General features: G+C 35.6%; 1 protein-coding gene across 8 annotated transcripts in view; it reads right to left on the reverse strand.

Annotated features, from left to right (window-relative positions):
• PCNX1 (pecanex 1) overlaps positions 1-26,987 on the reverse strand; it is a 158,603-nt gene that overhangs the window by 113,784 nt on the left and 17,832 nt on the right. For 7 of the 8 annotated variants that reach the window (XM_055303723.1, XM_055303722.1, XM_055303720.1 and 4 more), the window contains exons 2-3: positions 11,866-12,074; positions 1,347-1,452 (exon numbers count right to left, since the gene is read on the reverse strand). In XM_055303723.1, the coding sequence (XP_055159698.1) occupies positions 1,347-1,452; positions 11,866-12,074 (315 nt within the window). Of the gene's footprint in view, positions 1-1,346; positions 1,453-5,279; positions 5,387-11,865; positions 12,075-26,987 lie in introns of those variants that run through there. The other variant, XM_055303726.1, reaches the window with a different exon arrangement.

Consider the following 26,987-nt stretch of genomic DNA (forward strand, 5'->3'; position numbering starts at 1 on the left):
AGAAAGACTGCAGTGAAAATCAAGAAGCGGAGGTCTAGACCCTGATAAAAATCAGCGGTTTCCTCTTCTATATAATGTAAGGGCTGACAGAGGAACCCAACACAACCCAAAGTTATCTAAAGTTCCACTATGACAAGAGCTCTCAGCATCTGGCTAGGTTTACTCCCTTAGGCTTCTATAGCGTTACTCCAGCTATCAGACTTTGCTGAGAAGGCAAGCAAGCATAAGTGGGACTTCGATTTGTGTGGGAGAGGCTCTGGATGAGACAAAGAAATGCAGCAGTGAAGGCCCAGCTGGGGTTAGACAGAATGACAGTACAGCAGGTGTCAGCCAAGTTTTGAGAACATATTTTCAGAGTTACTATTTTAAGTTAAAAGTTATAGGGGTGCCTGGGTGGCTCAGTCAGTTAAGCGTCTGCCTTGGGCTTAGGTGACAATCCCAGGGTCCTGGGATGGAGCCTGGCTTCAGGCTCCCTGCTCAGCGGGAGGGTCTGCTTCTTCCTCTTCCTCTCCCTCTTCCTTTCTCCTCACCCAGCTTGTTCTCTCTCTCTAATAAATAACTAAAATCTTTTTTAAAAAATAAAAAGTTAAAAGTCACAGAACAGAAAGACATTAAAATTGGCAAAAACAGTTCTGTGTTCTACATCTAGCTCTACCATGAACACCTTGAAGAGCATGATTTTGAGGAAGTTTTATGATATATAATTAACACATATTAGTTTCAGGTGTACAATGCACTGATTCAACAATTCTATAAATTACTTAGTGCCCACCCCAATAAGTGTAGATTTTGAAGAAGTTACTTTTTTTGCCATGCTTAAGCTAGGAATAGCCGCAGACACCTACCCCCTCTAATACCAAAAATGTGAAGGTAAATAAGACAGTGAAAGTTAGGACCTAATTTTCCCAAGGGCATTCACCACAACTGTTGTGATCAAAAGTACCCTGGGCAATGAGCACATAATGTGTGCATAGCAAAAATGTACTTAATGTGAAAATTCAGTTAAAAATAAGAATACCAGGGCAGCCTGGGTGGCTCAGCGGTTTAAACACCTGCTTCAGCCAAGGGCATGATCCTGGTGTCCCGGCATCGAGTCCCATATCAGGCTCCCTGCATGGAGCCTGCTTCTCCCTCTGCCTGTGTCTCTGCCTCTCTCTCTCTATCATGAATAAATAAATAAAATATTTGAAAAAAAAATAAGAATACTAGCAAAAGATATTATTAATAAACAATCAAAAACTTATTAATCAGCATGATGACCCCAAACACCAACTATTACAGACAGAATTACTGGAGACCACCATCAGGAGGAGGGAAAAAGACAAAACAAAATTACAGGTTCCTACCTGGTTGCTTGGATCTAGGCCAGCATAAGAATTTCTTGAACTGCAACCAACTGGGGGTGTGGCCTCTCGAATGAACTCAGACATTTCAATCCCTCCACCAGGATCACTGTGGAAAAAAAATGAGAACAAGAGAGTAATTGTCATTATTCTGCCACCAATGTTTTTTTGTTTATTAATTTTAAATTATAATACCTTTCTCTATAAAACTAAAAGGTTCTAATTTCTATAGAGCAAATAGCAATTAAAAAGATCACTATTCATGTGTCTTATAATCTAAACTATTTTATAACCACATCACTACTTGAAAATATTTAAAAGTCTCCCAAACGCTCTTCACTCAATCCAACATTAGAAACTAGCCTTAATTACAATTATAGATGCTAAATATAGCACATCTTTTATGACATGTGCCATAAAACCACTCTAGCAAAGACATGATTTGCCTTTTGTTTCCCAAGAGCAAAGAGAAATTGGCCATGGCAAACACAGAAAGCAATCAGATCTTCCACTGCCAACTCTCCAAGAACACAGGCTGACTGAGCTGCAGGACACTATGATGGACATTCAGGACAAACAGTCCACCTTGTCAAGCTAATTACACCTGTATTTCTTATGTTAATAGCATTTAACTAGGATACTAACTTGTTTTACAAAAATAGAAAGCTAAGATTTTAGATTTGTAATGAGTTAGAAAGGCTTAAGTTTCAAAAACAAAATGATGTAGTAAAACAGGCATTAGAAAGACAAGAGAGAAGTGTACTAAGTTCAAAGAAGTGAGGAAGTCCACAAAGAGTACTTAAAGATAAGTTAAGCCCATGGGGAGTCCCTTCTCCCCCAGATCTACTGCCCACCCTCCCACAGCCAGGTTGTCACACCACAGACCTTGAAGCCGTGGAGAAAAAAAAAAAAAAAAAAGATAAGAGGATCCTAAAATTAGGGGAAAAGATCACAGAAATTTCAAAAAACTTATAGAAAGTTTATAATAAGCTTCCTTAGGAACATAACTTTTACAACAACCCAGGCCTAAAAGTTACCATAATCCTATTTTTACCCAAAGATTTTTACTCATTCTACCTGGTTTATAGAGAGAAAGTACTTGGTAACTATTAAGTTACTATTATCAAAGATAAAAGTTCTAGTATACAGGCTAGAATTAGAGCAGATATAAACTATCCTGCCACCCAGCCTCTAGTTCAATCATCTGGTTAACACCACCACTAAAAAGCAATCCAAAATTCTTCTGTTGAGCCACCTCATACTAAACTCCCTCATGGTTTTGGGTAATGTTGACCATATGGTCAGGTTCAGGGGTGAACACCACTGGCCAAAGCCAATTAGCATGTTTCATTCTTTCGGTAACAAAACTTAGTTCTAGAACAAGCACAGGACCCAACTCAGGCTAGTATGAATCAGGTCAGGAGTGGTCTACTGTTGAAAGGATATTTCTCTGTATCTGCTAGTCTAAATGCCGAGAAGATTTAAGGCCTGGTGTGCTGCTGTAGGCATTTTACAACCATAAGGGGGGACACTGTCTGTCTAAGAAGTCAACTGAAAACGAAGGAGCCCAGCCTGGTCAAGGGAAGCTGGATCATGAAGTAACTGAAACCGTATGTTGCCAATTTGAAGACATCCCTCACACACAGACTTTTCAGTAGTGTGTGCCATAAATTCCCAAAGCCTATTTCAATAACATATTCTGACAGCTGCAATCAAAAACTACAGGCAGGGGACACCTGGGTTGCTCAGTGGTTGAGTGTCTGCCTTTGGCTCAGGTTGTGATCCCGGGGTCCTGGGATCCCTTGCAGGGAGCCTGCTTCTCCCTCTGCCTATGTCTCTGCCTCTCTCTGTGTCTCTTGTGAATAAATAAAATCTTAAACACACACACACACACACACACACACACACACACACAAAACCTATGGGCACAATAGAATTTGCTTACAAATAAACCTTCCATTTAATAAATATTTATCACTACAGTTGTTTGAATTCTAGTGACTTATTATTAATGGTCTCCTATTATATCCCTATTTAATTCATGGGTTTTAAACTCTAGGCCACTGACTGCAGTTAGCTAATTTATGTTCAATAAAAAAAATTAGCTTCCTAACTTGCTATCCATTTATACAAATAAAATATACTGCAACTCAGTTACAAATTTGATAGCAATTCAGTGCACAAATATCCATGTGTGAAAAAAGTGAAACATGTTCAAGTGTGTTAGCTGTTTGGTGTTAACTCATATGGATATGTAGGTCAGAATGAGAAATCTGTTTCTAATCTGGCAAAATCTTGAGTATGTATGTATAGACAGCTATCACCACACTGAATGAGTGGTGAGTACTAACCAGCAACATCAGTGTTGTCTCCACTCTTCTCCAGAATGCATTCTCTAAGTCAGAGTCCACGGAAATCAGAAGATGAAGAGCAACGTGAAGGTTAAGGAATAAAATATTCAAGCCCAGAGAAAGGATAAAGAGGCCCCATCTTCCCTAATTTATATACATCAACTTTATTGGTATATAATTCATGTATTATCCAATTTATCCATTTAAACTTGGCAAATCAACAGTTTTTAATATATTTATAAAGTCATGCAACCCTCACCATAGTTAATTTTAGAAATTTTTATCACCTCCATAACAAACCCCTTTAGCTATTACCCCCTAGCCATCCCATCCACCCTCAGCCGTAAGTAGCCAGAAATCTGTTTTCTGTCCTTATAGATTTTCCTGTTTTGCATGTTTCATATAAATGGAATCATAGTATGTGTGGTCTTTGTGAATGGCTTCTTGCACTTAGCCTAATGTTTTCAAGGTTGATACATGTTGTAACAACTATATACTTCATATTTTGTTATAGCCAAATAATACTGCACTGCATGGACAGAACACATTTTGTCTATTCATCAGCTGATAGACAATATTGCCTAGCTATAGACATCACTTCTGATAGCAAGTACAAAGGATTATAATCTGAAGGTAGTTATTATAATTAACAAATAAAAGCAAATATTTACTAAGTACTGAATACATTCCAGTCATAGGGGCATGTGCTTTATTTGCATTTTCTCATGAAATATTCTCCTAAAATCTAAGAAATAAATATTATTAACCTCATTTTACAAATGAAAAAGCTGAAACCAAAAGGTGTAAAAATCTAAGGTCTCAAAGGAGTGAACAACATAAACTGGGTCATTGGTAAATGGAGTTCAAGTGGGAAGGAAGGATACAAATATTTACACAGTAGTCTACAATCTGTTATATCTTTTTTTCCCCCATACACACATCTGAATGTAGGTACTTATAGCCAATGAGAACTGAGACAAGATTTGAACACCTTGTCTGTACAGCTCTAAAGTCCACTCTAAAACACCAACACCTATCTTTCAAAAAAGTTGGCATTCAAGTTTTCTTTCCATTTCAGAACCGAAAATAAATGCCATTGTCTAAAACAGGGTTTCTTAACCTCAGCACTACTGACATTTGGGGCCACTTCATTCCTGACTGTGGGGGACTATCTTGTGCATTGGAGGATGGTTAGCAGCATTTCTGACTTATACCCACTAAATGTCAGCCACACTTCCCCTGGTTGTGATAAAAATGTTTCCAATTATTGCCAAATGTCTCCTTGTGGGGAAAATCACCCCCAGCTGAGAAACAGTGGATCCAGAACTAGAGCCCAGTGGCCAACACTGAGTGGGAAGGAGGTATTAGAGCAAAAAAGGATGAATGAAAAAATGGACAGTTCCTTTTGTAACAAAATCATCCTCTAGCAAAATTACTATCCCTCTCTTCTCTATGAATTCAGAAGTAGAACTTTTAGCCAGCTGTCACTGCCCTAAATATAGCTAAACACACAAAATGGCTGAGTAAGAGTTTTCTTTATTAGCAAGACTTGCAGATTTTTGGCAATGGCAATTTCAGCACATACCTGGAAAGTATAGTAGTTTACAATTCTCACAGAAGCAAAGTGGTCTACTGCAGTAAGCAATACACCAAATTCAGGGAATCTCTACCTTTATGCCTTAATTTCCCCATCTGTTAAAAAAAAAAAATACCAGGTACACGAAGAGGCAGAAAAGCAGAAGGGGTCTAATCTGAATTATAAAGGACACTTCACAAACTAATTTGTTGATTAGTATCATTAACTGCTCAGGCTTTAATCAGAAACTTCACAGTACCATTACAGTACTAAATTTACAAATCTAATCTAGATCACTATGATGTTCATAAAAGTATAAATAGGTAAAAACAAAGTCTTTAAACAAATCCTCTTCAAAAAATTCAGCCTAAAATTTACCCACATATAGCTTAAATGGGTCTTAATTCACAATATTCCAAGCATTACTGCCATGAGAAACAGAAAATATGGTCTCCAAAATACTTGTATTCAAATTCTAAAATCCAATGTGTTAATTTCCTCTTCTGAAACATCAGAAATGTAACACAGACATAAATGACTTTCACTCTTTCTAAGAAACAGATTTAAGAGGGATTTTTGAACTGCTGTACCAGAACCAATGAAAACTGTAAGGCTCAAGTAGCTCTAATACAATCATTCATGCAACAAACTGACAACTACATTGTACCAAGTACAGTGATAGGCTCTGAGAATAAGTATTTTCTTGTTCACTTCTCCTCAGAACAGAATATGAGTCCCAAATGGGAGGGTGGGGGAAAACAGATATCAAGAACAAAAATCTACAACAAAGATTTCATTTAATGGTGAAACTTCAAAACACTTTCATATTAGAAAAAGACAAAGATGTAAGCCAATACTATTTTATTTTAACCATGTGCTAGAAATCATAGCCCATGAAAGTTAAACAAGTGTAGAGGCTAAGAAAGAAATAAAACCATCATCATTTATAGAAAATCAAGGAAAAAAATAAATTGTTATATTTAAAGGGGGAAAGAAATCCCAAAGGGTAATTTAAAAAAATTTCTGTAATAGAAAAGCTATAAAATAATTTGGCAAATTTAACAAAAGCTATGCAAGACTTTAATGAAGAAATGATAAATCTTTACTGAAGGATATTAAAGAAGGCTAAATAAATGGGAGAGATTCAATATTATAAAGATCTCATTGGCAGCCCTGGTGGCACAGCGGTTTGGCACCGCCTGCAGCCTGGGTGTGATCCTGGAGACCAAGGATCGAGTCCCACATCAGGCTCCCTGCATGGAGCCTGCTCTCCCTCTGCCTGTGTCTCTCTCTCTCTCTCTGTGTCTATAAACAAACAAACAAACAAATAAATAAATAAATAAATAAATAAATAAATAAAATAAAGATCTCAGTTCTCACAGGGAATCTACATAGTCAATGTAATTTCAATAAAAATCCTAAGTTCTTGTTACAACAGGCTGTAAGTTTTATATCTAAGAACAAAGAGCCAAGAGTAACAGTCACTCCTGAAAAAGAACAAAGTAGGAAGTCTTCCCACCAGATCCCAAAAGTCATATTATGAAGCTACAGTAACTAGGATAGTATGGTAATGGCCCAGGCACAGACAACCAGATTAACAGAACAGAGAGCCCAGAAACACACCCATTATAGATGGAAATTTAATGACAGAATGAGTACTACAGATCACCAAGGAAAAAGACAGTCTATTTAATAAATACTGATTAAACCAGTTATTCATAAGAAACTAAAGTCTCAAATCCCTGACACTATAAATTAAAATAATTTGCATTGAAATGAGAAAACTTTTGACAGAAAATATAAGAGAATATATTTCTGATCTTTGTGTAGGAAATAATTTATTAAATAAGACATAAAAATGCTAATTACCAAAAAATGGTAATTCTTAAATTTAAGAATGTATGCTAATCATAAAACCCCTTAAGGAAAGCAAAATGACAAACCACAAACTAGGAGAAAATGTCTGCAATGTATATAAACAATAAAGTAGTAGTATCATGAATATAATTTTAAAATTCCTATTATTCAGTGAGAAAAAAAAAGAAAAATGAAACAAGACATGAATGGGCACTGGAAAAAAGAGAAAAACTAAATGGACCAAATATGTATGATAAGATGCTCAACCTCATTAGTAATCAGGAAGTTTAACTGAAGTCCCAATGAGACATATTTAACACTTATTTGCATGGCAAAGTTTTAAAGCTTATCAAAATAAAATATTGATGAAGATATGGAACAATATAATGGTGGGAGTGTAAACTGGTTCAATCATTTGGGCAAATAGGCCGGAATTACCTAATAAAACTGAATGTGAAAATCCCTATGAATCAGTTTATAGTCACTAGATATACACAGGTATATCAGGAAACACAATAATATGTTTTCAGAAGACATGGATAAATAAAATTGTAGTCTACTCCTACAGTGGTAGACTATGCAATGTAAATATGAATAAATGATAGCTATAAGCCTATAAAATATAATATTTGTTACAAATAAGCCCCTTGCAGAAAAATACATACAGTATTATTCTCTTCAGGATATCCTACGGCAGATAAAATTAATATACGTTTAGTAATATGAACTAAGACTGTATAACAAGAAAGAAAAGCAAGGGAATTATTAACATAAAATTCAAGATAATGGTCATTCTTGAAGGAAAAAATAGAATGAAATGGGAAAAAAGTGCATAAAGGCTTCTATGATATTTGTATAATATCTCATTTCTTAAGTTTTGTGGTAGGTAATCAAGTAGTCACTTTATTATTATTCTCTAAATTACACTGAATGATATGATTGATAAGCTGTTTTGAAATACATATATTTCACAATAAATTTTTTTAACTAAAAGAAAATGGAAAAACAATTCAGTAACGAAAGGAATTAAAAGCAGTATAATATCCAGAAAAAATAAGAGCTAACAATTACTGAGTGATTACTGTATCAAGAATGGTTTTAGGGGTGTCTGGGTGGCTCAGTTGGTTAAGCATATGACACTTCCTTTTGACTTAGGTCATGATCTCAGGTCTGGGATCAAGCCCTGTCATTGGGCTTTGTGCTCAGCAGGGAGGATTCTCTTTCCCTCTCCCTTTGCCCCTCTGCCCCCTTTAAAAAAAAACAGGCAGCCCTGGTGGCTCAGCGGTTTAGTGGTTTAGCGCCGCCTTCGGCCCAGGGCATAATCCTGGAGACCTGGGATCGAGTCCCACACTGAGCTCCCTGCATGGAGCCTGCTTCTTCCTCTGCCTGTGTCTCTGCCTCTCTCTCTCTCCGTGTCTCTCATGAATAAATAAAGTCTTCAAAAAAATTTTTTTGTAAAAGGGAATGGTCCTAAGTGCTTTATATGATTTATTTCTCATGCTTTGTATTTTATATCATAGGATATAGTACTATTATTTGCCTCATCATTCAGATGAGGCAGCTAAGGCATAAATAAGAAGGCTTAATCTCCCAAGGTCATACAGTCAGGAAGTGATTCAAGGCCTAGCAGATTAAGCACAGAGTCTACATTCTGCTTGTTTACCCATAATACAAGGATATGCATTTCCTAATAAAAAATAAACTTAAAAAATACACAGAATCCATTAGAAAAAATATGAAGTTTTATGAGACATAAAAGGCAAGTAAAAAAAATGGATATATACACCATGTTTCTGAGGAGACTTCATATTTTAAAGGTCAAGTTCTCTCCATACTGAATACACTTATCAAAGTCTAATGGAATTTTCTAGAGGATGAGCATACAAAGGGGGCATCTCACAAAAAACTATGTACAGTTGACCCTTGAACAACAAGGTTTGAAATAAACAGGTCTACTTATATGTGGATTTTTTTATATTTTACAGGGCTGTACACATATCATCTTTTCCTTATGCTTTTCTTAAAAACAATGTCTTTTCTCCAGCTTATTTTAAGAATACAGTACATATATAACACGTATACCATACAAAATACCTGTTAGTTGACTATGTTCTCAGTAAGGCTTCCAGTCAATAGTAGGCTATTAGTAGTTAATTTGGGGGTCTGGGGGAGTTAAAAGTTATACATGGATTTCTTTCTTTCCTTCTCTTTCCTTCATTCTCTCTTTCTTTTGATTTTATTTATTTATTTGAGGGGAGCAAGAATGAAGGAACACAAGCAAGGGGCGCAGCAGAGGGAGAGACAGGCTCCTTGAGAGCAGGGAACCCAATGTAGGACTCAATCCCAGGACCCTGGGATCATGACCTGAGCCGAAGGCAGATGCTTAACCCCCTGAGCCACCCAGGCACCTCTATACCATAGTTTTCTACCTGCACTGGGAAGAGAGTTTGGTGCCCTTAACCCCCTCGTGGTTCAGGGTCAGTTGTTTACACATGAGAAGAACCAAGATAATACTGAAATAGAAAAATACTGAAAAGGGATTCACAATGCTAAATATTAAGCATATTAGTAAATCATAAAAACAGCATGAAATGAAAAACAAACAAAAAATAACTAAACAAAACACAGTATGGTGTAAACAAAAGAGAAAGAGATCAGTGGGGCAGAAAACAAAGCCCAGAAATTGACATAAGTATATATGAGAATGCTACATGTAACCGAAAAGGAAAAGCATTTAAAATTACTGGGGAAAAATGCATTATTCACTTAATAGCATTGGGACTAACCTAAAAACAAAAACAATGTTTTTAGCTTGATTACAATTTAAGAATGAAAAATTACAAAAAATGCTGAAAGTAGACACATGCGAACATTTATTTAATATGAAGGGAATCTTACACAACTTGGTATCAAAGGCAGAACTAATAAACATTCACAGAATAGACCACATAAAAATAAACTGTGGCATATAAATAAATAAAATGCTATAAACTGAGGAAAAAGTATTTGACACGAAATATAAAGAATTAATATCCTTCATAAATACCTTCTCCAAATCAATAGCAAATACCATCTATTTAACTAGTAATCCAAAAACTTAAAAATTAAATAAGAGATCAACCACAGTCTTGTCTAAATACTCAATATTGTCAGAAGTGCAGAAAAAGAAACCCTAAAATTGCTGGTCATGGTAATTAGAAGGTAAAATCTTTGGAACATGGCAATATATATTGAAAAACTTAAAAATACATGTAGCTTTCTAGTGCTCTGCCTCTGCTAAATTGTAATTAAAGTTTTGTTTAATTTTATTAAATTAATTAACTGGCTGGCTCAGTTAGTGGAACAAGCAATTCTTGATCTTGGGGTTGTGAGTTCAAGTCCCACTACTGGGAATGGTGATTACTTGAATTTTTAAATAAAAAAATTTAAACATCACAGTGATCTAACATATAAATTAAATTTGAAAATAACTGAAGTAAAATCAAGAAAGTTAAATTATGACATACCTACAAAATGGAATACTGCACAGTTATTAAAGATAGTATTGCAGAAAAAAATGCTTTCACTACCTTACATATTTTCTGAATACCTATCAGTGACAGACTCTGTTTTAGATCCTGGGAATAAAATAGTTCATAGGAAAAACAAGACCCCTGCCTTCAAGAAGCTTATAAATGCAAACAAACAATTAAGTAAGACAATTTCAGGTAATAATTAATGCTACAAACAAAATTATTACAGAGGTAAAATATTTGCTCAATGAACAAACATTTGTTTAATGTTAAGGGTAGAGAAAGACATAACTCGATGCACTGGAAAATAGAAATATTACCTATCATAAGAGATAAGTACCCACTTTTCATATTATACTGAGTGGTTAAAAACATAGGCTCCAGATCAGAGTCCCTGGAATATTTCATCTTTCTCACCCTAGTTTCCACATCTATAAATCAGGAATAAAAACAGCATCCATCTCAAAGAACTGTTGTGAAGACTATTAGACACAACAAGTGTTCATATAGTAACTTTTTTGAAGTTCATATAGTAACTGTTTCTAGTGGCACCTGCCATCTCTATAAAATCACAATAAACTTCTGACTATGAATAAAGTAAATCCTTTGGTCAACAAGAGAAAGGGGATGAAGCCAAGGTAATGAAGGGAAATGTGACTGAGAGGTAGGAAGAATATTCAGTTGAGAGAGTAAAGGAGGGGACATCTACACCAACTTAAATGCTAAGAGGTAAGTTATGCAAATATGGAGGAAAGTTTCTAAGGTGAGAATACATAATTGAAAAATATTTACATCAGATTAAGTGAAAAAAATGCGGATTATAAATATCAAGGAAAAATTATCACAATTTGCTTAAGATATAGCCACATTTTACTTATAAGTAAAATATAAATGCTAAAATTTATAAGCCATGTCTTATTTCTTTATACTGTTTTTCACCAGTTTTGGTTTTTGGTGTGAACAACTATTCTACAATTATAACTGTTATTGTTATAGCATGTTACTTAGTAATAAGACCAAATGCACTTATTTAATCCCAAATATGCCAGTTAGCTTTGCTGGGGTCTAATGTGACAATCTGTCCTTGTTATCATATCTCTAGTGGTAAGATCTAACACTGTCTTAAAACCATGTATCAGAACATAAAAAATCAGAACACAATAAGCATTCATTGTACGCACACATGTTCCACATCATTACAAACTGAGCAGCATAGGTTTCCTTACCTCGGTCCATTACTGTCTTTTCTTCTAGTTGAACAGTTGCCTTGCTCAGTTTTGGCTCGCTGATCTGGGAACTCATTTGCATTCCTATCTACAATTTCTCCAGCATCAAGTGCTCTGTGGAGTCGATAGTTGACCATCTTCAGAACAATGAATACAGCAGCTATCACAGGACAATAAACTGCCACTATAATCATTGAAGAAGGAAGGGCCTTTAAGAGAAAGAAAATAAAGACAGGCATTTAAAAATATTTTAGATTTAATTCAAGTAGAGAAATCTGTAACTAAAAGGATAGACACATTCACACTCAAAGCAACAATTATGTAACTGGCACTAAAGTGCAAAAGTATAAGACAGCACTGCCCAACACAGTAGCCACTAGCTAGATGCAGCTACTGAGTAAGTAAGGTATGGTTACTGTGAACTGACATGTGTCCTAAGAATAAAGTAACTCACACACACACACACAAGAATAAAGTATCACTGGATTTTGAAGTCTGTATAAGAAAAAAAGAATGTAAAATATAATTTTTATAATTTTTATATTGATTACATGTTGAAATAATATTTAGATTATACTGGGTTAAATAACGTACATTATTAAACTGATTTTCACCTGTTTCTTTTTACTTATTTTTAATGTGGCTACTAGAAGATTTTATTTTTTTTATTTTTTAATTTTTTTACTAGAAGATTTTAAATTACATATGTGGCTTGTGTTATGTTTTCACTGGAGAGCACAGTATAAAGTCCATGCCTAAAAGCTTATGTTACAATTAAAGAGTTAGATGTCACATTATGTAATACAGGAGTAAGACAGGATTGTGGTCCAAATATACATAAGCCCTGTTTATGTGCTCTGTAACTTTCTTCAGGATATAAACATTCTTTGGGTTCTAGAAAGTGGTTCTAGTTAAAACTGTTAAAAGAATAACCTTTGAATTATGACTGAAAATGCAGGGGAGACATGGGAGACATGCGAAATCCAAATATATTTTCTTTTAAAATACTTAAAAATTGTAGCCTGATCAAAAAAAAAAAAAAAAAAGAATACAGAACAGAATCAAGAAAAAAAAAAAAAAGGTTAATTGAAGAACCTCAGATGCTTCCTGGGCATGAGGATTGAAGATCCATCATACCTGAGGATCTGCTGATGTGGACCTGAGTCCAGGGGTGACACGTATGAAGACCAACCAGCCAACTTGGAAGGCATGGCCTCAGAGTCACTGCTGGCAGAAATTATAAAACTGGGGTCAATTTATGTCCACTTTCGTAAGACACAAATCATTCCCGGTGTCTGTAGCTCTAGATTTTGTAAGATTGAACCTCAGTCATCTGATAACACGGCTCCAAATTTGCTTGGAATGGTTACTTCGAATTGCTTGAGATGGTAAAACTTAAAAGATCCTAGTGAACTAGGGGAGTTCAGAATACAAATATGATAAAAGTTTAAAAAAAAAGTTATTTGGTGGGGAGACAGAAGGAAAGAGTGTAGGTTGGAAATGGCGGGGGGGAGTAAGTCTATCCCACAGTTTACTACTTTTGAGTTGGATATGGGCATAATATGCATACATGTGGTATTTTAAAAACTGGGATTAAGAAATCCTTCAAGTTAGTTTATCTAAAAACGTAAACCCTGTGATCCCAATTTAATTGTCACTGAATGACTGATTTGGACTTATGATTTCAAATTGAAAAATGTATTTAAAATTTTAGAAAATCCGGGCAGCCCGGGTGGCTCAGCGGTTTAGCACAGCCCCAAGCTCAGGGCATGATCCTGGAGGCCCAGATCGAGTCCAGCATCGGGCTCCCTGCATGGAGCCTGCTTCTCCCTCGCCTGTGTCTCTGCCTCTTTCTCTCTCTCTCATGAATAAATAAAATCTTAAAAAAAAATTTAGAAAATCCATAAATATCAGGTTTAGAAAAGTACTTTGAAAGATTCACTAGATAATCTACTTAAAAATGAATACTAAATTTATAAGTGTAATTTAAACTAAAGAGATTTTAAGTGCAATTTAAAGGGATCTTAAGCTATATTTAAAAAGAAAAAAAAACCAAACCTCTAAATCATAACTGTTAAAAATATGTTCAATGTGAGTTTGAAACTGTTTTAATTTATAACTTTAATATAATTTTTCTGTAAAAAAAAAGCATCCCAAATAACCTTTCCTGAACAGAAAGCACACATATACACACACACTTACATTGATAAATATTTCAAAGTAAATACACACATAAATATATATAGAAACATATACTGCTTAGTGTATTTACAGAAGTTCAGCATGATGCTGGTTTCTATACAGTATGTTCACATAAGAATTAGAATTATTGGTAATCATTTAGTTCAACACCTTCATTTTCAGACAGAAAATTAAGACCTATTAACTTTGAATGATTTAGCCAAGATTATCCATCTTAATGATAAAATTAACCAATATTTCTCCTGCCTAAGTCAATGAATGCTTTACTACACACCAATCCCAATTTCATTTTCAAATGTAAAGTGTCAATGAAAAATATGTCAGAGTTCTATCATTATTCACCATAGTGAATATTAAAATAAAAATTATTGATTGGGGATCCCTGGGTGGCGCAGCGGTTTGGCGCCTGCCTTTGGCCCAGGGCGCGATCCTGGAGACCCGGGATCGAATCCCACGTCAGGCTCCCGGTGCATGGAGCCTGCTTCTCCCTCTGCCTGTGTCTCTGCCTCTCTCTCTCTCTGTATGACTATCGTAAATAAATAAAAAAAAAATTAAAAAAAATTATTGATTATATTAATTAAGCGGATAGGAAGTGAACAACCTCACCATTATTATTCAGAGTGGTAGACAAATTCAATGGAAATGTCAATGGCCCCTCCAAATGGGAAAAGAGAAAAAAGACTACTTGATATTGAATGGTCTACTGTATCTGTCTCTACAAAAAAAGTCAAAGATTACGAATGCTTAAAACAGATTGAAATAAACTCTCTATCCCTACTATTATATTGCTAATAGTAGATTATTGAATGCTAAGAAACATACAAAATATTGGGATGCCTGGGTGGCTCAGCAGTTTAGCGCTGCCTTCGGCCCAGAGCATGTTCCTGGGATCCTGGGCTCAAGTCCCACATTGGGCTCCCTATGTGCAGCCTGCTTCTCCCTCTGCCTCTCTCTCTCTCTCTGTCTCTCATGAATAAATAAAATCTTTTAAAAAATAAAACATACAAAATGTACACCATCTATACAGTAAGTACAGAATTTTTCTTAAAACATTGAACAGTGAAAAGACTGAAAGAGAAATAAAAATTCAAGTGACAAAAAAAAAAGTTCAAGTGATCATTTCATACCAGAAACTAGTATCAAATGATGAACCCTTGTATTTTCTTTTTTTTTTAATTTTTTTTATTTATTTATGATAGTCACAGAGAGAGAGAGAGAGAGAGAGAGAGAGAGAGAGGCAGAGACACAGGCAGAGGGAGAAGCAGGCTCCATGCACCGGGAGCCCGATGTGGGATTCGATCCCGGGTCTCCTAGATCCCACCCTGGGCCAAAGGCAGGCGCCAAACCGCTACGCCACCCAGGGATCCCGAACCCTTGTATTTTCTACTCAAACTATAGAAGCTATCTACTTATTTTACACCCTGTGGTTTAAATGTATAAGCCATGTCAATGGTTACTCTGGAGATTACTAGATGACAGAGGACAGCTGTGCTGTAAGTTTTACATTTCCCAGGAAGGATAAAAATGCATAGACACAAACTGGGCTGTTGTGTGATTTTATTCAAACTTGTTCTCTACTTACATTAGTTCACTGGGATCGCAGCTGAAATCCAGCACAGCTGAAAATATTAGTACAAACATAAATATATTATAAGCCTTCCTATAACTACCTTACTAAGGTTACATGAAAATTTTAAATGGTATCTGCCTTTACATAATTTCAGTGTGGTTTCCCTAAAATCAAACACCAAACAACTAAAGACCAGTTAGGTCACCTATTTTTCAGTTTTTGGATTATATACACAAAGCGCAAACCATGTAGTATTTACTATTTGCTTTTATATTTTATTAAATTAGATATACTGATACTGTTTTCAAAGAAAGATTTTCAGAAACATTCATAATTCTATTCATCAACAAGCAGGATCTTGTGAGAAAGCGGGTTCTTTTTCTGAAGAAAAAACTTGTATAAGATAAAATTGCTTACTTTTCTGGTAAAAATACAACTTTTGTATCCCATTCCACAATCCAACTCTAAATTAAAATTTTTAGTTTGAAATGTTTTGGCAGGTACCTATTTATATATTTTCTAAATATTTTAGTTTGTTTTTTTGTTGTTGTTGTTGTTGTTGTTTTTTTAGTTTTTTAAGTAGGCTCCACACCCAACATGGGGCTTGAACTCATCACCCTGAGATCAAGAGTCATATGCTCTACCAACTGAGCCAGCCAGGTGCCCCTGGCAGGTACTTATCAATTTAAGGTTAATTATGTCCCATAACAAACAATACTTTAAAAAAAAGTACTAATATTTCCAAAAGTCATGTTTCATCCTAGTTATATTTTATCAAAGATATTATCTTAAAGTTAATGCTGATGCAACCAAGCACATTAACTGCTCTCTGATCATAAAAACCAATCTATTTTATCTTCACTCCAAGGTCTATCTACAGGTAAAAATTGCTTATATTGAAAAGTTGATTCTACTTCTTCCCTAAAATACCAACAAACAATGGACAGCAGCAAATGAAGATGGGGTAGCAGGTGGCATACTACTGATGTTGGACAAATAAGGCCTTCATTGAAAACCCAGAAAGGTCACAGCACTGCAAACTCACAATAAAGACCTGCAGAGTCATCACAGATTTCAAGGGTTCTTAACCATCTATGCATCTTACACATCTTATGTATCAAAAAGTTATGAAAAGACAAGCTATGTATCAAAAAGTTATGAAAAGACAAGCTGGGTATCTTTTTAGCTCTATTATTCTATGATCTACTTATTAATATGGGAATTTGCTTATCTATGTAGTCACACTCAAGTATTCAGGTCCGTTTAGTCAGTAATCAGTCGTCTATAACTTTAAGGTTACCGGAATGACTGACTATCACCCACAACTGAAGTCAAGGCTGTGAAAAAAATTTAACAAATCTCTTAAAATAGCTATTATTAATGTAAAATACCTTATATGTTTTGGGGTTTTTTCCACTATTGAAACTACCTTATTATTTAAGGCAATGTTTAGCAAACTTTTGGCATCACAGCCTGAAGGGGTATTCAAGCAAACATGTGAACTGTGTATTTTACATATGATTCATCACATTTTAATTACATCCTAATTTCTTAAACTGACAGATGGATTAGATACTTTAAAGAGAAAAACTTCTAAAATTTTAGAAGAATTGTAAAAGAATATCTTTTTGACCTTTAGGATATTTCTTAACCATGGTTTTCAAAGCACACACTAGAAAGAATTGATGAATTAAAATTAAGTTCTGTTCAAGAGACACTATAAACTGAGTGAAAAAACAAACTACAAACTAGATCTATTAAAACATGTATTATTATGTAGGTATATGTATACTTATATATGTATATAGATATAATACATAAAGAGTAAATACGTATGAAGAATTTTTTTTTGAAATCAGTAACAAAGAGGCAAACAAACTAATGAAAATAAAGGACAATAAATAGATCTTACACAGAAAAAAATACATAAATAGCCAATAAAAACAATATATGAAAACATGTTAAAAAAAAAAAAAGAAAACATGTTCAACTTTATCAGTAATAAGCAAAATAGAATTTAAAAGCACAGTATAGGGGCACCTGGCTGGCTCAGACAGTAGAGAATGTGACTCTTGATCTCAGGGTTGTGAGTTCAAGCCCCCACGTTGGGAGTAGAGCCTACTTAAAAAAAAAAAAAAGAAAAAAGAAAACCACAATATATCATTTAACAGCCATCTGTATAGACAAAAACTAAGTATGGAGAACCAGAACTCTTAAAAAAAAAAAAAAAAACTACTGGTAGAAATACAAATTGATAGGTAAATCACCCAAAATCTAGCAATTCCTATTATAAGTATAAAATTGATATAAACTCTTGTATATATGCAACACTCTAAGACTTTCATACAAAAAATGGATCAAATACTCAGCTGAAAATCAATGGGAAAATGGAAAACTGTAGACTAGGGGAGTAGGACAGTGAAAACTGCAACCAAATGCAGCCACATTAACTGTACAAATACAGTATGTATTACATTTTAAACATAAACTTAGGCTTTACTGTATTTTCTTGATTTTTCTTTTTTGGTACTGAGCATGTATTTCTTTTATAATTAGAAGAGCTAAAATTTTAATAGTGATAAAAAGGTTTTCATATTACATTTCATCTTTTACAGAGATGATCTATATTCATCTCAATAACGCATGACTTGGCAATAGATCAAGAGCCAATCAAAGCAGTTTCTCACCTTACTTCTTTATTTGCAAAAAGTTAAAAAAAATCTTAACTCTCAATTATATATACATCCCTAAGAATGGCACCAAGTATTAATCTAGACATTCAGATCAAATATAGATACCCCCTGGGGCACCTGGGTGACTCTGTCAGTTAAGCACCTGCCTTTGGCTCAGGTCATGATCCCAGGTTCCTGGGGTTGAGCCCCAAATCAAGCCTGCTTCTCCTTTCCCCTATATCCCTCCCCTAGTCCCCCACACCCGTGCTCATGCGTTCTCTCTCTCTCCTCTCAAATAAATAAAATCTTTAAAAATATATATAGACCCCAAAACAATGGTAAGTCTCCTTACTGAGATACTGTTAGATACTTTTAATAAGACCATCCCTCTTAAAAGTTGGATGGATAGAAATGCCAATCAAAATTACAATGAACTACTACCATACATCATTAGGATGGCTACTATCAAGAAAGGAAGGGAGGAAAAATGAGAAAATAACAAGTGTTGACAAGGAGGTGGAGAAACGCAGCTTCACTCACTGTTGATAGGAATGTAAAATGGTGTACCCTCTATGAAAACAGTACGGTGGCTCCTCAAAAAATTAAAAGTAGGGGCACCTGGGTGGCTCAGTGGTCTGCCTCTGGCTCAGGTTGTGATCCTGGGGTCCCAGGCTTGAGTCAGGATCCCCACAGGGAGCTGCTTCTCCCTCTGCCTATGTCTCTGCCTCTCTCTGTGTCTCTCATGAATAAATAAAAATAAAACTAATATATATATATGTAGAATTACTATGTTTGATCTAGCAATCCTACTTCTGAATATTTATCCAAAAGAATTAAAAGCAGATTCTCAGATATTTGTGTAACTTTGTTCATAGCAACAATGTGCACAATAGCCAAGAGAAGGAAACGATGCAAATGTCCATCAGTGGATGATAAACAAAATGTGGTCTATACATATCACAGAATATTACTCAGCCTTTAAAAGGAATATGCTACAACAGAGATGAACCTTGAGGTAAAATAAGTCAATCACAAAAAGACAAAATACTGGATGATTCAGGTATATGAGGTACCTAAAACAGATTTGTAGAACTAGAAAGCAGAATGGTGGTTACCAGAGGTTGGCAGGAGGAAGAAACAGAGTTAATAGGTATAGACTTTGTTTCATAGTATGAAAAAGTTCCGAAGATCCAATGCACAATGATGTGAATATACTTAACATTACCAAATAATACACTTTAAAAATGTGTTAAAATGGTAAATTTTATGTTGTATACATAGTTAATTAAGTCTCTTAAGTTCTGACAGTTTATCCTCAACACTAAAAAAAAAACTTTGATAGGTTCAAACTATTCAACATGACAAATATATTTCCAATAGGGTTCTTGAGAAAGCCACTTGGAATCACAAAAATAATACTAGTTTTATCACAGTCATGAAATAAATTTATCTTACTTATATTTCATGTCAAAAATTGAGTAATTCTCCCCTATGGCTAGCACACTGCATGGTAAAAAGCAATCTTTTATACTCATTTTATGTGCGAAAATATAAAAACACATGCTCACTATGCTTTGTGTTAATTTCATATTTTGAATTCAAATTTCACCATTTTGAACACCACTGAATCAAAATGTGGAAGCATACTGTTAACAAATAAGTATTTCCTTAATAAATCTGTAGCTATTCTCAATCAGAAATGATTTCAATGCATATTTTCTAGTCCCTGTTACAAAGTGATTATCAGCTATCTAATACTTAGTGACAACTAACATCTTATACTTAGATATCAACTGATATCTAATATTTAGTGATTACCATGTACCAGGCACATTTCTAAGTGATGATCACCTTATGAAGTCAGCACTGTGATTCTTCTAGTTTTATAGATAGAGAAACTGAGGTACAAGGAGTTAAATTCCTTGCCTAAGGTCTCAGACTGAGGCATTAAGGAAAGAGCAGTTTGACTGCAGAGTCCTCGCTATTAATCATGACACCTAACGGCCTCTAAGTCAAAGGTTGGCAAACGTCCTGTTTAAAGCCAAACAAAGAATATTTCATGCTTTACCGATCACAGGATCTGTCACAACTATTCAACTCTGCTGTCAGCAGTGTGAAAGCAGCCCTAAACAATACACGAACACACAAGCATGGTGTTTTCCCATAAAACTATTTATGGACATTGGAATTTGAATTTCATATAATTTTCACATAGCATGAAATATTACTCTTGATTTTTTTCAATCCCTAAAATATGTAAAAAGACAAAAGTGGGGGTGGTGTCTGGGTGGCACAGTTAGTTAAGCAATCCACTCTTGGTTTCTGCTCAGGTCATGAGACTGAACCCCACGTTCGGCTCAGTGCTGGGCACAGGGTCTGCTTGGAACGAACTCTCCCTCTCCCCCTCCCCACCAATGCACTCTCTCCCTCTCTCTCTCTAAAATAAATAATTCTTAAACCAAAAACCCACATAAACAAACAAAAAACACCAGGGGACACACCTCTGCTTACTTACCCTGATGGAAAATCCCTTTCAGTTTATTCACATAAAGAATATAAATGGTAAGTTAATTCCTACCATGTGTAGAACAGTTCCCTGTCTACATTACCTTTCATTTCTAGCAAACAGAGAATGCTGGGGGAAAAGAGAGGACTGAGCCACCCAGCCACCCTAAAAAGAAATATTTTTAAATAAAAGATTAATATACACCAAAAATTAGGTTATCAAAAGTTATTTGTATTCTTTTGTTTCACTAAAAGTCAGTGGAACAAATTGCAAGCTGTATATTCTTTATATAAGATTGTAAATCAGGGGGCACCTGGGTAACTCAGTCAATTAAGTGTCTGACTCTTGATTTCGGCTTAGGTCAAGATCTCAGGGTTGTGAAGATGGGAGTCCCATATGGGGCTCCACACTGGGCATGAAGCCTCTCCTTCCACTCCTTTCCCCCACCAAACCAGACTCACAAGCTCTCAAAAAATAAAAATAAAAATAATGTAAATCAGTAAGATATATAAATTAAATGCATATTCTCAAGAATATTAACAGAACCCATATATCATTTTGGCTTAAGCTCAATAAATTTGCTTAAAACAGAAAGATGGTATCACACACTATATAATCCATCTCTAGCTTTAAAAGTAAATGCTAAGGGCGCGTGGGTGGCTCAGTCAGTTAAGCACTGAACTCTTGATTTTAGCCCAGGTCATGATCTCAGGGTCATGAGATCAAGCTCACCACCCCACCCCCACTTCTATCAGTCTCTGTGCTGGGCATGGAGCCTGCTTAAGATTCTCTCTGTCCCTCTCCCTTTGCCCTCTGCCCCTCCTCCCCACTTTCATATGCACATGTTTTCTCTCTCTTAAAAAAAAAAAAAAAGTAAATGCTAAAATCAGGCAAGGTATGATACACACTAGATTTAAGATGAGATAAATATGCCTAACAGAAAAAAATGAATTAATGAATAAATATAGCATATCTAATACCACCATTTACTCATTTTCCATAAAGGCAACTCTGACACACTTAACTCAGTGAATATGAGCTTTATTCATTGATTCAACATATATTTATACTAATGTCTAAAGAATGATAATATTGCAATAAACAAGATCCTTACTCTTTTTGAGCTTCTTAGAGGAATGACTAGTGTTCTACCCAGACCCAGGTACTTTATTTTTTTTTAATTTTTATTTATTTATGATAGTCACAGAGAGAGAGAGAGAGAGAGAGAAAGAGAGAGAGAGAGAGACACAGGCAGAGGGAGAAGCAGGCTCCATGCACCGGGAGCCCGACATGGGACTCGATCCCCGGTCTCCAGGATCGCGCCCTGGGCCAAAGGCAAGCGCCAGACCGCTGCGCCACCCAGGGATCCCCAGAACCAGGTACTTTAAATGAATCATCTCACAACAATCCTTTGAATAAAATATTTTATAGATAAGAAAACTTGAGGCTATGAAGTCATTTGCCTGAAGCTGGTAAGTGGTAAAAAATAATCTAACTCCAGTGGTTAAGAATCTGAGTTTTGTGGAGTTTTTAAAGTTTATTTATTTAGTAATCTCTACATCCAACATGAGGCCTGAACTCACGACCTCAAGATCAAGAGGTGTAGGCTCTCCTGAGTGAGCCAGTCAAGTGTCCCAAGAATCAATTTTTAAACCACTACACTAGGCAGTCTTCCCTCCAAGGCAGTGTTTCCTATTTTTTTTTCATTACCACCCTAAGGAGTCTTTTCAGACATTTTTTTACTAATCATTCCTGTGAAATAATAGAAAATAAATATATTGGTTTTGCACCTGGTTCCTGGCACAGAGCTCCTAAAACCTTTGTAATTTCTAAGTGATAAGAGCCCTGGGAGCATTTTTTGTTCTAATATTGGTCTTTGACTCTGGTTCCTGATATCTAAGTCCACTGGAATCTCCTGGGTCTATCACCCAGAAATGTCTTTGTTCTAAAGAGGTAGCTGTTGGTGGGTTCCAGGATGGGCGTTGGTCAACAGAAAGATCAAGCCATAATTAGAAACTTGGGATTTCCAGAGAGGGAGAGGGGCTAGAAATGGAGTTAATAATTGATGATGCCGGGATCCCTGGGTGGCGCAGCGGTCTGGCGCTTGCCTTTGGCCTAGGGCGCGATCCTGGAGACCCGGGATCGAATCCCACGTCGGGCTCCCAGTGCATGGAGCCTGCTTCTCCCTCTGCCTGTGTCTCTGCCTCTCTCTCTCTCTATCATAAATAAATAAAAATTAAAAAAATAATAATAATTGATGATGCCTACATGATGAGCCCTCACAAAATCCAAGAGTATGGCATTTGGACAGCTTCCAGGTTGGTGAACATGTGGAGATACTGGACAATGGTGCACCCAGAGAAGACATGAAAACTCTGCACCCCTTCCCACATACCCTGCCCTACACATTCTTTCTAGCTGGATGTTCATCTGTATGCTTTATCATATCCTTTTGCAATAAACTGGTAAACAGTAAGTAAACTGTTTTCCTGAGTACTATGAGCCACTCTAGCAAATTAATTGAATCTGAGAATGGGGTCATGGGAACCTCCAATTTATAGACAATGGGTCAGAAGCACAGGTGACATCCTGGCCCTGTTACTGGCATCTGGGTTGGGGGGACTGAGTCCTTAACCTTTGGGATCTGATGCTCTCTCCAGGTGGTGTTAGAATTGAATTTTTTTTTTTTAAGATTTCATTTACTTATTCATGAGAGAGATAGAGAGAGAGAGAGAGAGAGAGAGAAGCAAAGACACAGGCAGAGAAGCAGGCTCCATGCAGGGAGCCCGATGTGGGACTCCATCCCAGGTCTCCAGGATCAAGCCCTGGGCTGAAGGCTGTGCTAAACCACTGGGCCACCCAGCTGCCCAGAATTGAATTAAATTGTAGGACACTCAGCTGGTTATGCAGAGAATCACTTGCTATGGGAAAACCCCCCACATCTGGTATCAGAAATGGTTTAAGTGTGGTAGCAGCATAAGAGTAAAAGAAAAACACATGGAAGTATATAGGTTTTCAAAACACTCCCCCTCACGAAATTTTATCACCAGATATATCAACTCTGTATGTACTATATGTACATGTATACTTTACACATAAAAAGATCTCTTCACCACCACCACCACCACCCACACTTCCCCATCAAGTAACTCATTTTCACTCCCTTGAGGGCAACACCATACCCACTGAGAAAGTATGATGTCTAAAGCAAAGTTTCTAAACCTCAGCAATGCTGGCATTTGGGGCCCGGTAATCGTATGTTGTGGGTGCTGCCCTATGCATGAAAAGATGTTTAGCACCATCCCTGGCCTCCACCAACTAGAAACTGAGAGGTAATTATAGCAAAGCTAGGTTAAAATCTTTCAGCCCTAGAAATGTGCAATAGCACCAACTGCTTCTCTTGCTGCCCTTACTTTACACAGTCATAAGAACTACAGTTCCTGATCTTGACCACAAAAAAAACTGGAATGGATGGGATGCACGCAGACTGCAAATGCTGTATTTCTGTAGCTGTCATGAAGGAGCACATGTAATAGCAGCAGCAGCAGCAGCAGCAAGAAAGAAATAGTATTTCATATAAACATAGCAGGGAAAGAACTCCACATTAGACCAGTAAGTGAAAGGACATTAAATTTTAATAAAATCCATTTATAATAAATGCCACAGAATAAGGCTAAGTAACCCCCCCATCCAAAATGATGAGTGAGACAAATTATCTCACTTTAAGTATAGATGAGAACCATAACGAAATCCCTCAGAGAACACTGTGTTTTATAATAGGCTTCCATTGTAGTCACACAATATGCTGGTCAAGAGGAGCCAAGATGAAGGATATAATTAGATAGTGATGGGAAGGGCAGCTCTGAGAGTTTCGTATTCAGAATACATAGCAAAAAAAGATCAGGAGATGCTAAATTCATCACAAATTCATCCATCACAGGTAGGCTTTCGGGAGCTGAATCAGGAAAGCATCTTGTGCACTGTGTGGAGGGGGATGGTGAAGAGCAATGTGGTGGTGGTCCTGAGGTCAAAGGGGAAAAGCAACTCAGCAGCTGAGCCAGTTTCCTCAGCTGTAAGGGGGAATAACATTTACTTCATTTCACAGGGCTATTGAGACGGTTAATGGGGTAAAATTTGACAGCGGCGGATGCATGGGCATGCATGGCATGCATGGCACAATAGCTATGAGATGTTTCTAATCATGTTTAAGCAATGTAGTGGTAAAACTAAGCTAAGCAAACAGAAAAATCTCTGAATAGAAATGGTTCAAAGGAACCAAAGATGAGCTACAAAAAAGATGAGCTAGATAAGACCTGTGAGACCACAGAATGCCCAGAGGTAAATATTTTGTCGGACAGTGCACAACCAAAGTCATTAAAAAATAGCAAAAAGTTTCTACAACACAATAAAGAAAAAAGAATCTATACTTCAAACAAAGATATATCATGCTTAATAGTAAAACACTAGCATTCCTATTAAAGTAGGGAACAGGGTAAGGTTGTCTATATTTTCAGCATTACCCAATACAGATATATAAAGTACCATGTATAATTACACAAGAGAAAAAAGTATAAATATTGGAAAGAACTTCAAATTATTTTTTTCAAGCATAATTGCAGATCTGAAAATCTTTTTTAAAAAAGCAAAAAAATTATTAGAAAAAAATAAGCTAATTCCCAAGTGTCTGGTTGCAAAATCAATACATTAAAATCAATTATTTTAGATGGATCCTGAAATAGAAAAAGGACATAAGGTAAAAACTAAAGAAATCTGAATAAAATATGGACTTTTAACTTAATAATGATGTATCAAATATTGCTCATTGGTTGTAACAAATGTGCCATTGTAATCCAAGATATAATCAACAGGAGAAAATGAGTGCAGGATATATGGGATTTCCTGTACCACCTCTGCAACTTTTCTGTAAGTCTACTACTACTCTAAAAGAAGTTTTTTTGTTTTTTTTTTTTAAATCAATTGTTTTCTCATATGTAAGCAATGACCAGTTGGAAACAGTGGGGGGAAAATGGTTTCTTTACACAATATCAGAAATTAAAATTTAAAAATAATAATCCTAAGGGAAAATGTACAAAGTTAACAGAAAAAAAAAACTTAAAAATTCTCTTTAGGGACATAAAGGAAGAGATCACCTTAACTCACTATTATAAACATGTCAAATTTCCATCCCTGAAGTAATCTACAAATTCAATGTCTTACAATCACAAATTCAATAGCATCCCTAGGAAACTGAAATGGATAAACATTCAAGAAGAGTAAAAACAAAACAAACCCCCCAAAACTAAGAAGTCTAACAAGACTCCTACTACAAAAGAGAAAAAAGGATTTTATATAGAGAGAGTTACCAAAAAATACAGTATTCATGTAAGAGCTGATAAAATAGAAAAATATCCCAATAAGAACTTAGATTATGAAAAAGATGGCATTTAAACTACTCAGAAAAATATGAGATGGTTTAATAAATTAGGTTGATTGGGACAACTATCAAAAAAATTTTGAACAACTGGATAAACAAAACAGATAAACATTCAAGAACATGGATAAACATTCAAGAACAAAATGGATAAACATTCAAGAATAGTAAAAACAAACCCCCAAAACTAAGAAGTCTTAACAAGACTCCTACTACAAAAGAAAAAAAAAAAGATTTTATATATATTTAAAGGGTTACCAAAAAATACAGTATTCATGTAAGAGCTAATAAAACAGAAAAATATCCCAATGAGAACTTAGATTATGAAAAAGATGGCATTTAAACTACTAAGAAGAATATGAGATGGTTTAAATAAATTAGGTTGATTGGGACAACTATCAAAAAAAAATTTTTTTAACTAGACACTCATATATTGCTTACAGCAAAATAAATTCCAAATGGGTTAAAATATAAAACTATTAGATGTTTGCATTTATATTACAAAAGACTAATGTCCTTAATATGTAACTGCTCAGATATCAGTAAGAAACAAGCTAAGAGAAAATGGATAAAGCACATGAACTTTTTACAGAAATTTAAAAAAAAAAAAGGACTCTTAAGCTTATGAAAAGCCGCTCAACCTCACTCCAAGTAGGAGATATGCAAATCAAAACCACTCTAAGATACTATTTCTTACCCATGAAAATAGCAAAACTATGTGAGGCTGTGGCACATGTGAAC

This window comes from Nyctereutes procyonoides, unplaced genomic scaffold (assembly GCF_905146905.1).
Source record: "Nyctereutes procyonoides isolate TBG_1078 unplaced genomic scaffold, NYPRO_anot_genome, whole genome shotgun sequence".
Classification (NCBI taxonomy): domain Eukaryota; kingdom Metazoa; phylum Chordata; class Mammalia; order Carnivora; family Canidae; genus Nyctereutes; species Nyctereutes procyonoides.